Source organism: Gymnoscopelus microlampas (assembly GCF_963454915.1).
Source record: "Gymnoscopelus microlampas genome assembly, chromosome: 20".
Lineage (NCBI taxonomy): Eukaryota > Metazoa > Chordata > Actinopteri > Myctophiformes > Myctophidae > Gymnoscopelus > Gymnoscopelus microlampas.
Genome location: NC_139957.1, coordinates 21,524,854 through 21,540,120, shown reverse-complemented (window position 1 = coordinate 21,540,120; position 15,267 = coordinate 21,524,854). Strand labels below are relative to the sequence as shown.

Genomic DNA, 15,267 nt, shown 5'->3' with positions numbered 1-15,267 from the left:
TTTTTCACAATTTTTCAAAAATAGCAGATCTACAAGCTCATAGCGCGGCACTCGGTGCCGCGCTACGAGCTTGTAGATCTGCTATTTTTGAATAGCCAAAGACATCTAAAGTGACACAGATGCGTTCCAGGTATCAATGGGTTAATCTATCCATGCATTACTCAGAGAGTGTAACCGAATGGACCCGCAACGCAGGTCTATTTGATTCACGTGTACGCTCTCAGTTCAATTTACGCCCAGGATTCTGACAGTGTAGCTACTGTACCAGGAAAAGTATACCTGCGGTGCCGCTTGGTAATACAACCAGGGATCAGGGATTCATCCGAGGCCACGGCTAAAACAACCAGAGTAGGCTCTTCACCCAAATTACCCAGCGACCATTAGGACATTAGTTACACAAGCACACTCACAGAGAGAACACCCTGGCTGGGCACGCAATGGACATACATTTCCCATTACTTTCACCAACGCGTAGTTTCTCCTCTTAACCCAATAAGACCGGGTGAGCATCTGTGTCACTTTAGATAGTCTTTGGCTATATTCAAAAAAATAGCAGATCTACAAGCTCGTAGCGTGCCGCGCTACGAGCTTGCAGATCTGCTACTTTTTTGAAAAATCGTTGAAAACGAGTGCAAATCTTTGAATGTATATGTTTTTTTTTTAAACGAACGTTTGTAACTCAAATCTTTGCTTCTGGGGGGGGGGGTCCCTGGAACGAAATATTTTGAGATGGGGGGTCCGCGGGCCAAATACATGTCACTTTGGCGGTCCTTGACATGAAAAAAGTATGAGAACCGCCGATGTAGCAACATAGCTTTTTCTTTTTTTTTTAAACTGTTAGGATTTAGACGACATTTTGTAGAATCGGCCAAAAGGTCTCAAAGGGTTAACCAAACTAAAACGCACTTCATCACATCCCCCCCTCTTTCCTGTGGTGTGTGTGTGTGTGTGTGTGCGCAGTGTGCAGGTCCAGGCGGTCAACGCCATCGGCTCCGGCCCCCCGAGCGCCTCGCTGCTGGCGAGGACACGCCCCCTGCCGCCGGCCCCGCCTCCCCTGGAGTGCGCGGCGGCCGGCCCCCAGAGCCTGAAGCTGAAGTGGGGCGAGAACGCGGCGAGCGGCGGCACGCTGCACGCCCGCACCACCGCCCTGCTCTCTGACGACATGGTCTACACGCTGCAGATGGAGGACAAGAACCACAGGTATGCTTAGTGGTGGTGCGGAGAAAAAAGAGCACTCAAATGTTTTTACCCTTTAACATTGACTGCCTGAATTATTTTCACTGCCTATTGTTATTCATGCCAGAGATTTTTCGATGAAAAAAAAAAAAGTACTCGGGAGCCGAGATACAACATTTTAAAGTTTTAAGTTAACAAGGAAGTGGATGAGAGTAAAGATCTTCGAAAAATCATATCTCCTTGGTCTTTGGGTCAAATAATAAAATAAAAAAGTAAAAAAATTAAAATAAAAAAAGTGATGAAAAGCTAAAAACGTAAAAAGTTAAGTCGTTCTAGGCAGTCAATGTGTTTTAAGTCAGGGGTCTTCAACGTTTCCAGGCAAAGGACCCCCTAGCTGAGACAGAGATGAAGCAGGGACCCCCTCTATAATGTATAAAAATTGTGTTTCAGATTTAACTTGGTCTTGTTTACTTGGTCTGCTCTTTTTGCCCCTCTACACCAAACACCTCTTTGCCAAACAAATAGCCGATCTACAAGCTCACAACGCCTCGCGCTGCGAGGCGTTGTGAGCTTGTAGATCGGCTATTTTTTGGGCTAAAGTTCTCCTCGGAAAAGATGCTAGGGTTCAAGTGGTTAAAGGAGGAGTTCACCCAAAAAATGACTTATTTTCTATCAATTAGACACCCCATGAAGCCTTGATTTCATGGATTTATTTTTGTTTTTGTGGCATTCCTCATTTCACAGTGAAATATGAACCTGCGGTCTTTTGGTCACAGGGCGTGCTCTCCAAAACGTCCACTGCACCCTGTCGAGCTCTTTTATAAGCCATCTCAACCAACAGCTGGTCAATACAGCTAATCAGGAGTAGGAAAGTCAATAATGCATGTGCACACACACGCATGCACGCACGCACACACACACACACACACACACACATGCACAAATACCCTTCCATGTACACACAGTAAAATCCTCTGTGTGTGCGTGTGTGTGTGTGTGTGTGTGTGCGCGTGCTCGTGTCGTAACCAGATGTACCTGGGAGCAGTCACGTTGTAGAGTGAGCCTGGATCGAGCCTTCACCCAATCAAATTCTTAATTTAACTGACCAGTCAGCAGGGGGAGGGAGAGAGAGAGAGAGAGAGGGAGAGAGAGGGGAGACATGTGAGGATGGAGGGAGAGAGAGGGAGAGAGATAACAAATAGACACAGGGATGATCAGAAAGCACTGAGGACAGAAAAAAAAACAAAATAAATTAACGTACAACTACGCATAGTTAGTCACACGCCGTGGGAAGAGGCAGAGGGAGGCGGGCAATTTCATAATTATATTTGAAGAGAGGGCATTAACGCACTGAAATAGAAATGGCTATGAGAGAGAGAGAGAGGCGGGGGAATAAAGAGGAATAGCTGTGAAGAGCCGTGTGTTTTCAGTGTGCCTGGGCCACCTGTCCACTTAGCTGCCCTTCGCTACACTTTTTTTTGCACGTCTCTCAATGCCCGCTGGCAGCCTGTCACTTTGTTGTAATAAGGTTTGCATGGCGGTTGCCAGGTTGGCAGCAGGCCACCTGGGCTCCCCTCAAATGGTCCAGCGTGCAGCAGGTAACAGATGGGGGGCTTAACGAGCAGGCTGGAATACGTTAACCTCCCTAAAACACACACATACATACACGCACGCACGCGCACGCGTGCACTCAAATAATTGTAGTGGAGTAAAAGTACAATATATGCCTCTGAGATGTAGTGGAGTAGAAGTATAAGTATTGGAAATTGGAAATACTCAAGTAAAGTACAAATACCTCAACATTTTACTTAAAGGGCAAGACCACTTTGGTAGAGGTTTGGGTTGTGTAGTTACCTTGCCATGATGTAACTCCAAAGGTGGGCAAGAAATAAAAAATAATTGCTCCATTGATTAGAAATTGATAATTCAAAATATGCTCCTCATTGATTTACATTGTACGGTAAAACTGCTGTCAAAGTCACTCTTTTAGCACAAAAACGAACGCAAACAAAGTTGATTCAGACAATATAGAACATCACCAAACCCAGTACTGTTTTTTTTTTAAATAAAAATGTCAACTTCCTGTTGATTTTGCCATTTTTAATAAGTAGAAAACCCGGACTGGATCGGCGGATCCAGATCTTCAAATAGTAAAATCAACAGGAAGTTGACATTTTTATTAAAAAAACAATCAGTATTTGGTTTAGTGATGCTCTATATTGTCTGAATCAGCTATGTTTGGGTTCATTTATGTGCTAAAAGAGTGACTTTGAGAGCTGTTTTACCGTACAATGTAAGTCAACGAGGAGCATATTTTGAATTATCAATTTCTAATCAATGGAGCAATTATTTTTTATTTCTTGCCCACCTTTGGAGTTACATCATGGCAAGGTAACTACACAACCCAAAACTCTACCAAAGTGGTCTTACCCTTTAAGTACAGTACTTAAGTAAATGTACTTTGTTACTTTCCACCACAGCACACACACACGCACGCGCACGCGCACGCACACGCACACACACACACACATAGTCAGATACCTGAAAGCAGCTTTCCCCCTTTTAAAAGTTGGCACTTTACTTAACATCTATCCATGAAAGCGTTTTGGGCATGCATAAAGTTTTAACGCTGCGTGCTTCCAGACGTTGATTGTCAGATGCTGTTTACCAGATGCTAACCCCACAGGGGTGGAGTTTAGCACCTCTGTGCAGTCTTCATAGCATCAGGTCAGCCCAGAAAGCTATGCCGAAAATGAAAGCGATGAAATGTATAGTGTCTACATCTTCTGGAGCATTTAGTTTTGCCCCGTACACTTAACATGTCTAGCTCCGCATGTAGATGAACCACTTAAAACCTCTATACTTAGTAAAGTACTACTTAGTTGAGCTCTGTACTTGTCAAATGTTTTCAATTGAAATGGCCGTCGCAAGCTTTTAGAGCTATTTTCTTCTTTTTTTCCCCCTAAATTTTCATCCCACGATTTTTGTAACACATCTTTTTTCACCCAGTGCCAATTATCTAAGTAATCCTGGGCGCTAAACTCCCTCTGCCAGCCTAGGGAGAGCCTAGAGCCGAGCTCATGCCTCCTTCAATGCATGAGAGCTAGCAAGCCGCTTCTTATCACCCGACAGGGGGGGAGGTTCCCTGGTTAGACGTAGCGCGTGGAAGGAACACGTTATTCCAACCAGTTCCTTTCCCCTCCATCAGGCGCCCCGGCTGACCAGGGGGAGGCAGTATAGAGACCAGGATTACAGCATGTGTTTTTGTGAGGGTACCTACCCTAGGGGACACGGGGAGAACATACAGACTCCACACAGAGAGGCCCTTTCGCCAAACCCACTTAGGGTATGGGCACTGATGACGCGGAGGAGAGAACACACCCCCAGTGCCCACAGCGTCCCCGGCGGGAATCGAACCCAGGACCTTCTACAGTAGCTGCGAGGCGACAGCGCTACCGACTGCGCCACCGTGCTCCTAGATCAGCTATTTTCAATGAATATTCCCCCCAGAATAGAATAGGGATGCTAGGGTTCAAGTGGTTAAAAGCAACCACTCTTGTCAAATATGTATCTATATCAAGCTATATGCCAACTAATATACTCTGGCTGATACGGTAACCTCAGGGTTTGTCATATTTTCTCTACACTCATTCCTCACACACATTGCTTTACTCTCTGCTTTCAATCACGGCAATTTTTCCCCCTCCACAAACAAAGCCCTCTAATTGGTAGAATTGCTCCCTAATGACAGCGAGCGTGTGATTCCTGACTCATGCCATCTAATTGGCTGCTGCTCAGGACCCATTACTTAACCCATTAAGACCTGGAACTGTGTCATTTTTAGATTTGAGCTAAAAAGCATTATTTTACACTTTAGCTATTCAAAAATAGCAGATATACAAGCTCATAGCGCGGCACCGAGTGCCGCGCTATGAGCTTGTAGATCTGCTATTTTAGAAAAATCGTGAAAATGTGTGCAAATCTTTGAAAATATATATATTTTTAAGCGAACATTTTTAACTAAAATCTTTGCTTCTGGGGGGTCCCTGGAACAAAATATTTTGATGGGGGTCCGCCGCCAAATACATATCATTTTGGGGGTCCTTGACATGAAAAGGATTGAGCACCACTGATATAGAAACATACGTTTTTCATAAAACTGTTGGGATTTAGGAGACATGTAGAATCGGCTTCAGGTCTCAATGGGTTAAAAATCATGGCAGCGTTTGTAGATGCATTAGCGGCACATTTCAAACGTTAGCCATGGGAAAAGCTGGCGCACCCCATGTCCCCCCCGGGTACACGAGGCTTTGTGGTGCAGCCAGGTTATAGCACTCCGAGACCCCCATCCCAACCCCACCCGGCCGATTCCTCATCGGCTTTCTCAGCACAGTCAATTAGAGTGAATTACCTGGAAATGTGTCAGGCAAATTGCCATAGCAACCATCACATACTCATTAATGTATGTCTACGGAGATGGGTCGGAGGGGCTTGTATTGTAAAGAGAGCGGTTTACTTGAGGACTGTAAATATTGACCGCTTTCTCTCCCTCCAGATCCCTGTCTAGTTAAAAAAAAAAACATGTAATAATAACCACAACTGCAAACGTTTGTAGTAGATTTGATATGATTTATTTAAGTAAACAGCATTAGCAGAATGTGCTTTTGTATTGCTCTTGTGTAACCAAGAGCATATTGGCAATTATGCAACCGATGTGTCCTGATTATTAACAATTATAGGTACACATTTGTTTTTATACATGTAAAAGAAGAATTGCAGCTCACAAAAACGTTTTTTTTTTTTGTATTGATCAGAATTGTTTTGGCACTTGTGACAAAATGTTTTTTTAAAAGACATTGGTAATTGGTTGGTTAGGACTCGCCAAAATCTGAATTGGCATCAGACCCAAAAATCTGGCAACAGCCGGGCTCTAGTTGTGAATCTGCCTGCCTTTCCTGTCTGTTCCTCCCTGCCTATATCTGTCTGTCTGCATCCCTATAACTGTCTATCTCTCTCTCTCTAACTGCCATCTCCATCTTCCATTATTTCCCATGTTTGTCTCTCTCACACTGTCTGGCTGAGTCTTCTAATGTCTTTTTTTTTTAAACTCAAGTTGCTATGTCAGTGTTTCTCAAACTTTTTCATGTCAAGGGCCCCAAAATGTACATGTAAATCGGCCGCGGACCCCCATCCCAAAATATTTTGTTCCAGGGACCCCCCAGAAGCAAATATTTCAGTTACAAATGTTCGCTTTAAAAAATATATATTCAAAGATTTGCACACATTTTCTTGATTTTTCAAAAATAGCAGATCTACAAGCTCGTTGAGCGGCACTCAGTGCCGCGCTATGAGCTTGTAGATCTGCTATTTTTGAATAGCCAAAGTGTAAAATAATGCTTTTTAGCCCAAATCTAAAAGTGACACTCTCTGCTTGTCGGTCTCATTCAGATAATTATTTTAGCAAAATAACATCCCACCTGAGGATCCCCGGGGGGAAGGGGTCATATTCCTCCCACCACGTCTTTTTATCTTTCTGCTTAGCTTGTCCTCCCTCGCTCAACGTAGTGAGAGAATGTCACCTCCCTTTCTTTTTTCTTAACTTTCACTCCCTGTGTCGGCTTATTTTATCTGTTCTTATATTCCACTATCCTGTTGCTGCTCTCTCTCAATCTCCCTCTCCCTCTCCCTCTCTCTCTCTCTCTCTCTCTCTCTCTCTCTCTCTCTCTCCCTCCATCCTCACTCCATTGCTCCCCATTGAAATGAAATGAGTAATTTGTTTCTGTCGATAGTGCTCTGAAGACGGGCAATTTGCTCGCTCCTCACCCTATGATTGGGGAAAACATACATGGTACATTCTGTTTTTAAACGTACAATTGCTTAGAAATAGAACAGAAAAAAGGCTTTATGTGAGGTGGGAACACAATAGGTGGCTGGAAAAGGAATCCGTTGCATTTGTCTACAAACTAGTGCTTTTACAAACTGCCGCTCTGCCAGAAAACGGTTAGAAAATGAATAATAACTTAGTACGGATATACGTGTGTAGAATCTACAATGAAAGGTATTTGTACATACATGTACTGTCCGTACGCGCTTTGTACTCTGGAAGTGCCTTGAATTTGAATCTGCACAGAATAGAACCAGCAACCTTGTAGAGATGTAGACAGCTACCAAGCACTTTGGTACATACAGCCAAACATGTATCTGCAGGACCTGGGAAAGATGGGTGTCCTTTCTGTTATTTTGCTGTTATTTTAATCGACTTGACCCCAACCCACCCACACACCCCACCCCCGTGTATAGCGCCAGAGAAAAATGGCTGCAATGTGAATGTTGCCAAATGGTGCCTTGAAATGAAGTAAATACAGAACATAAATAATGTCACTGCTCTGAACCTAACGCTGCGTATCATGTATAAAAATAAGTGGTCATAAAATGAACGGTAATGAATTCATGGAAAATTATGAAAAATAATGAATAGTGTGTATTTATCCTTCGTGCTCAGTGGCCTGTTTATTGATATGATGACCATGGTTCTCTGCTCTGTCCAAATGATGAGGGATTATCATTCATAATTAGCCCAATAAGGCTTGAGGTTCCGATTCTAATGTCTTCTTTTTTGAAAAAGCTCATGTTGCTATGTCAGTGTTTCTCAAACTTTTTCATGTCAAGGGCCCTAAGATGCACATGTATTCCGCCACGGACCCCATCTCAAAATATTTTGTTCCAGGGACCCCCCAGAAGCAAATATTTCAGTTACAAATGTTCGCTTTAAAAAGATATATTAACACATAAGCTGCCAGAGACACAGATCTGCGTCCTATTAGATAAAACCGTGGGCTGCCAGAGTAATCTAGGACGCAGATCTGCGTCCTAATGTTTAATTTAGTTAATAGTCGATCACGCTGTTTTATTTACATTCCGAGATCATCTTTGCTTCCCAGTCACATCCGCTTCACCCGGAAGCAATTTCAGCGATTTCCGTTTCCGGTTTCCGGTTTTAGCTTGAAAAATGCGCTAATGCAGCCAAAACACGTTTTTTCACACGGTATAAAAAACTAACGGACAAGCTCCACTTCTATTTTCTTTAGTCTGGGTGACGACGAGTCATCGGCGTCTGTAATTGTGAGTGTGATTGATTTATGTGTGCGTGTGTGCGTGTGTGTGTGTGTGTGTGTGTGTGTGCGTGTGTGCGTGTGTGTGTGTGTGCGTGTGTGCGTGTGTGTGTGTGTGTGTGTGTGTGTGTGTGTGTGTGTGTGTGTGTGTGTGTGTGTGTGTGTGTGTGTGTGCGTGTGAGCGTGTGGCCCTGGTAGTGTGACTCAGCACCACCACCACCAACAACAACAACACAATAAATCAGACGGGAGAAACACATCACTTCTCTCTAGCACAGCTATAGCTCTCTTAATAAACTATTAACTATCTCTCTCCCCCTGTCACTCTCATATCCTCTTCTTCATTGCTTCTCTTTCTTTCTCTCTCTCTCTGTTCCTCGCCTTTGGTGTGATCCTCATTCTTTGTCGTCTCCCCCACCCCATAGCCGTACATCCTGGCCTCCTTTTATTTTATTTGCCCATTTCTCTTTTCCTTGCTCTCTCGTTTGTCATTTTGATATCTTCTTCTTTCTCTCGCTCCTGCCATTCTCTCCTCCTCTATCTCCCCATCCCTCCCTCCCCTCCGTTACGTTCCTCTTCTCTCAATCTTCCTTCATTCATTCCTTCCTTCCTGGTCCAAACACTTTTAACCCATTAAGACCTGAAGCCTCAAAATATGTTGTTCCAGGGACCCCCAGAAGCAAAGATTTGAGTTAAAAAATGTTCGCTTTAAAATAATATATATATCAAAGATTTGCACACATTTTCACGATTTTTCAAAAAATAGCAGATCTACAAGCTCGTAACGCGGCACTTGGTGCCGCGTTATGACCTTGTATATCCTATTTTTGAATAGCCAAAGTGTAAAATAATGCTTTTTAGCTCAAATGAAGAAGTGACACAGATGCGTTCCAGGTCTTAATGGGTTAACTTATTTTTCGCCAAGCTGTAAATCCTCCCTTTTCATATCAACTACCCTGCAAATTCATGATGTTCACACTCACTTGGTCTTTCACCCAGTTCCATTCATCTATCAAACCCTCATCGTTTTCCACTCACCTCGTCTTTCCACATATTTTCTTTTGTGTGTGAATCCATTGTGTGACTCGGATGTCTCCCTCTGAGCATTTTCTCTCTCTCTCTCTCTCTCTCTCTCTCTCTCTCTCTCTCTCTCTCTCTCCCTCTCTCTCTCCATCCTTACTCTTTTTTCCAGCGAGACCGTAGGAGCCGAACAATCTAGATATGGGTCTCTCTGTGAGTCTGTCCGCGGGGCTAATCTCACAAACCGCTGGAATGATCAGCGGCATGTTTCATGTATGCACGCCAAGAAGAAAGTAATAGCCAGCACTCAGATTTGAGCTAAAAAAAAGCATTATTGTACACTTTGGCTATTCAAAAATAGCAGATATACAAGCTCGTAGCGCGGCACCGAGTGCCGCGCTACGAGCTCGTAGATCTGCTATTTTTGAAAAATGGAGAACATTTGTGCAAATCTTTGAATATATATATTTTTAAAGCGAACATTTGTAACTCAAATCTTTGCTTCTGGGAGTCCCTGGACCAAAATATTTTGAGATGGGGGGGTCCGCGGCCAAATACATATAGATTTTGGGGGTCCTTGACATGAAAAAGTTTGAAAACCACTGACATAGAAACATTTTTTTTTTTTTCAAAAAACTGCAAAGATCTTCGTGAGCCGTGCACCCGGCAAACCGCATTCTATACAGACTGAGAGTGCAAAAGGAGCGTTCCCAACAGAGAGTGTTTAACTGCAGCCCCTCTCTCTGGTATCTCTTCTCTTCTCGTGCAGGTTTCTGACCATCTACCGTGGCCCCAGCCATACCTACAAGGTCCAGAGGCTGACGGAGTCCAGCAGCTACAGCTTCAGAATACAGGCGGTCAGCGACGCGGGGGAGGGCCCCTTCTCCGACACGCACACCTTCTGCACCACCAAGTCTGTGCCCCCCGCCCTCAAAGGTACAGCGCATACGCCGCGGTGTTGATTTCGTCGACTACCTCTTTTCACAGACGAGAACGAAATAAAAACTAGGCTTCGATGACTAAAACTAAGACTAAATATATTGGCAATTTCGTCAAAAAAAAAAAACTGGACTAAAATGTTCGTGAGGGACTAGTGGAGAAGAGATCCAGTATAACTAAAAGACATTTTATGTTTGGTTGCGCTCGGGTGTGAAAATAGCAGATCCACAAGCTCACAGCGCGTTGCGCTGCAATGCGTTGTGAGCTTGTAGATCGGCTATTTTCAGCATGCAACCAAATGTAAAATCAGCCATTACGACGCCATCAAGGCACCGCCAAAATACATTTTAGTCGACTAAATCAACTGTAGATTTAGTCGACTATAATCTTATGATATTTAGTCGATTAAAACTAGACAAAAACTAAAACATTTCAGATGACTATTAAAGATATGACTAAAACTAAACTGAATTTTAGTCAAAAGACTATGACTAAAACTACAGTAAATCTAAATTTGCTGTCAAAATCAACACTGATACACTGTGAAAACGTCAGTGTTCCTTTCACTCCGGAGAGAGTGTACAAATGGAACCAAAATGGAACCATTGCAGGTTCGGTTTGTACACTCTCTGAGGGAAATGAACACTTGAGGATTTTACTGTGCAGGCAGAATTGTGGCTGTGTGTTTTTGTATTTGTGCCTGTGTGTAGACGGGGATGAGTTTGGTTGAAGCTGTTGTTTTTAAAAAAATCTTTAAAAAAAATCTAAATCCTAACAGTTTTTGGAAAACAAATCTAAAAAAAAACCTTTTCTAGATTTTTCAAAAATAGCAGATCTACAAGCTCATAGCGCGGCACTCGGTGCCGCGCTATGAGCTTGTGGATCTGCTGTTTTTGAATAGCCAAAGAAATCTAAAGTGACACAGAAGCGTTCCAGGTCTTAATGGGTTAATGACTGCTATTGCGTGACTTGGTTGAAAGCTTGATTCTGATTGGTCAATCCCTGAATTCAGTGGCGTGTCATTTCTGGATAATGACCGCCGGACTCGATAACAGACCTCTGTCCAATCAAAGGCTCAGAGCACCTGCCCGCGCTGCTTGATTTTATGCCGTATCCAACATGGCGCGGCCATGTAAACACAAGCGCACAATGTCATTTACAGCAAAACGTTGTTCTCGCGAATGTTTTTTGAAAACATTTGAAGCGAGAAAGAGACAATGCAGTAAAAACGTATTCTATTTGATCAACACTTCTTGTTGTTTTCCGAGGCGACCGCGTGTTGCGCTGGAATACTTTCATTACCGTAAGCGAGGAAATACTTTGTTTTGTTGTTACTTTTGGGTCAATTTATTTATTTATTAAGTAGCCATGTAATAAGCCCTTCAGGGTGATTAAATCCCTCCGCTGGTCGCGTCAGGATAATTGAATCACCCTGTCGGGGGTTTATTTCTCAACAATGACCGGCTCGCCGTGAATTATCCCTTGCTTAAAGGTAGGGTAAGTGATTTTCTTTGGTTAAAATAAGTGTTAAATAGCTCTATATTCTGATAGTACTCATTGCTATAGAGTGTTTGTTCAGTAAAAGGAGTCTCCTTGTCTCTCCAGCTCTTTATGAAACCGAAAATGCATTTTCGTTTCAGTTTCAGTTTCATTTCCAATTTTATCCAATCAGGATAGAGAACCCAAATCAGGATATAGATTAAACAAGTGAAATTGGAAGTGATGACACTAAGAAATGAGCAGGCAAAATTGGAACTGGAACACTAAAAATGAAGCTTAAAAATGGGTACTTTCTCCTGATTGGCTGAGATTTTGACACCTACCGGAAAATGAATTTTCTGTTTATTAAAGAGCTGGAGAGACGGGGAGACTCCTGTTACTGAACAAACACTCTATAGCAATGATTACTATCAGAATATAGAGCTTTAACCTTTTAACAAAATACTTTTTGTTTTAACCCAAAAATATCACCTACCCTACCTTTAATGATACGTAGTATTCATCAGATCACATTGTTGTTGTTCTGACAACAATGGAAATGCGAAGTCACAACATTGCACCGTCAAAATGATTTGTGCATTTCGTACTTCTGCCGTTCAAAGCAAATTAGCCCTACGTTTAGACATCTCAACTACAATCTGGGGAATGAAAAGGATTAGCTAGCTCATCATTGACTATTATGTTATCCAGAGTAACGTGCATTCGCTGCTATAGTCTGTGGGACTGTGCTGTGCAACACAGTAACTTTGTCAATTGACCTCTGAGAGGGTTAAAAATGCATCCAGGCCAGGTTTGTTCCGGACACACTAGTCTGACACTGGCAGACAAACAAGTGCAGAAAACACTAGAGACAGTGTGTTATTGCAACCACATCCAATGGAATGGGCGTATTGTAATCGCCCCAGTCTGTTTGTTTATGCTTCCCAACGATAGCTCAGACGGTGGTGGTAGGTTCAGGAATGATTCAAACTTGCATTAGCCTGAAGGTTAATGCATTAGCCTGAAGGTTAATGCATGGTTAATGTAGCTGCGGGGTATGGTTTCTTGTCGGCTGAAAGGGGAGGGGCCATGGGCTGTAAAAGCCAGTTGCTGGAGGAGGAATGCTGGAGCTGATTGGCTTGCCCAGCAAGTTTCACAAAGGTTTTTAAAATGTAAAATGACTTTGGTTGTATTGCCTGCATGAAATTCATGAGAGCTCTAGTACCCGACCGTTTTATGTTTACACTATGTTTACAGCTCTCACCAAGACATCCTTGGCACATACCTGTGCCTGCAGTGCGTCCGTGCTGCTGAAGTTCCCTGCAACCGGTTGTGTTACGCCTAAATATGTTTCTCAGGCTTTCGTTATTGAATCCGTGCTCCCGTTTCCCCCCTTGTGTTCCTACAGCTCCCAGAGTGCACCAGCTGGAAGGGAACATGTGCGAGGTCACGTGGGAGACCATCCCGCCAATGAGAGGAGACCGCGTCAGCTACGTGCTTCAGGTGCTGGTGGGGCGCGAGTCCGAGTACAAACAGGTTAGTGTCTCTCGCGCGCGCGCACACACACACACACACACACACACACACACACACACACACACACACACACACACACACACACACACACACACACACACACACACACAGATAAACAGACGGGGGGGGGAGGGGGTGATATGAGGATAGCGTGTGCAGCTGTGGCTTTATTTTCGGACTCTCTTTTGCTCTCTGGATGCGTGCTGTGTTGTGCGTGTTTTCCTACCTGTGCAGCAGAGTGGTGCAACAACAATAGGCTCTATGCACAGCAGCCATATTGGGAATGAATTGGGCCCCTTCCTTACTTCCTTCACAGGTGTTACCAATGATACTAATTAAGGCTCTGTTCCATTTAGTGTGGCACAGTGGTTGTCTCATTTTCAAGGACCCACATAACTCTGAGAGTGTACAAATGGAACCAAATGGACCCTTACGGGTCCATTTGGTTCCATTTGTACACTCTCAGAGTTACACACCCACCATAAGGGGCCATTTGGGAACCAAAATGGAGTGTTTCTAGTGAGCCAACATGCACGATATCAGCACTCTGACCAGAATGGAACAGAGCCTTCATTAATATCATTGGTAACACCTGTGAAGGAAGTAAGAAGAGGCCCAATGTCTTTCCAATATGGCTGCTGTGCATAGAGCCTATTCAGTTTGATGTAGAGCCCGACCGATGCCAGAGTTTTGGGTCTATAGTGCCGATCCCAATTTTGGAGATTTCTAAACCAACAATTACTGTTGTTTTGACCGATATTTTGTCAAAAAGTGCAACATTTCCCATTCGAGAACATTGAACTTATAAGCAAACGTATAAAAAAATATAAACACAAATAACACAAATAAACTTATTTTATTTAACCACTTAACCCATTAAGACCTGAAGCCGATTCTACAAATGTCTTCTAAATCCCAACAGTTTTCTAAAAAGCGTTTCTATATCAGTGGTTCTCAAACTTTTTCATAATTGTCAAGGACCCCCAAAATTATATATTTGGCCGCGGACCCCCCACCTCAAAATATGTTGTTCCAGGGACCCCCAGAGGCAAAGACTATTATATTATATCTGCTATTTTTGAATAGCCAAGGTGTAAAATAATGCTTTATTTTTTTTGCTCAAATCAAAAAATCACACATATGCGTTCCGGGTCTTAATGGATTCAGCTCAAAATACGTGTTGTGTCTGCTATTGAACATTTTTGAAAACGTTGGCCTATAATGACATGCCAAAAATAGGGAGGACAGGTTGAAGGTGGTTAGAAATCGAGACATATCGGCTTCATAATTGCCCGAAACTGATGTCGTCAAAAAAGGTCAAGTGGCCGATATGTCGGTCTGGCTCTCGTTTCTTGTGACATGGAATACAAAATCTGCACTGACATTTGCACGTACTGTAACGCAACAAAACCAGCATGCTGCAAAAAACACACACACACACACACACACACACACACACACACACACACACACACACACACACACACACACACACACACACAGACACACACACACACACACACACACACACACACACACACACACACACACACACACACACACACACAGTGGTGGAAAGTAACTAAGTACATTTACTTAAGTACTGTACTTAAGTACAATTTTGAGGTATTTGTACTTTACTTGAGTATTTCCAATTTCCAATACTTTTACTTCTACTCCACTACATCTCAGAGGCAAATATTGTACTTTTACTCCACTACATTTACTTGAAAACTTTAGTTACTAGTTACTTTTCAGATATAAATTATGATATTATGAAACATACATTAACCACTTTAAACCTATTTTATACCTAGACTATTTGAAAATAGCAGATCTACAAGCTCACAACGCGTCGCATCGCGACGCGTTGTGAGCTTGTAGATCGGCTATTTTCAAATATATAGTACTTTTACTTTTGGTACTTTAAGTACATTTTGATGCCAATACTTTTGTACTTTTACTCAAGTAAATGTTTTATTCTGGACTTTTACTTGTAACAGAG

At 42.9% G+C, this 15,267-nt stretch overlaps 1 protein-coding gene across 1 annotated transcript in view; it reads left to right on the top strand.

The window, feature by feature from the left end:
• fndc3ba (fibronectin type III domain containing 3Ba) overlaps positions 1-15,267 on the top strand; it is a 184,430-nt gene that overhangs the window by 162,512 nt on the left and 6,651 nt on the right. The window contains exons 24-26 of the mRNA XM_084043938.1: positions 961-1,200; positions 10,078-10,244; positions 13,135-13,262. Of these exons, the coding sequence (XP_083900064.1) occupies positions 961-1,200; positions 10,078-10,244; positions 13,135-13,262 (535 nt within the window). The remainder of the gene's footprint in view (positions 1-960; positions 1,201-10,077; positions 10,245-13,134; positions 13,263-15,267) is intronic.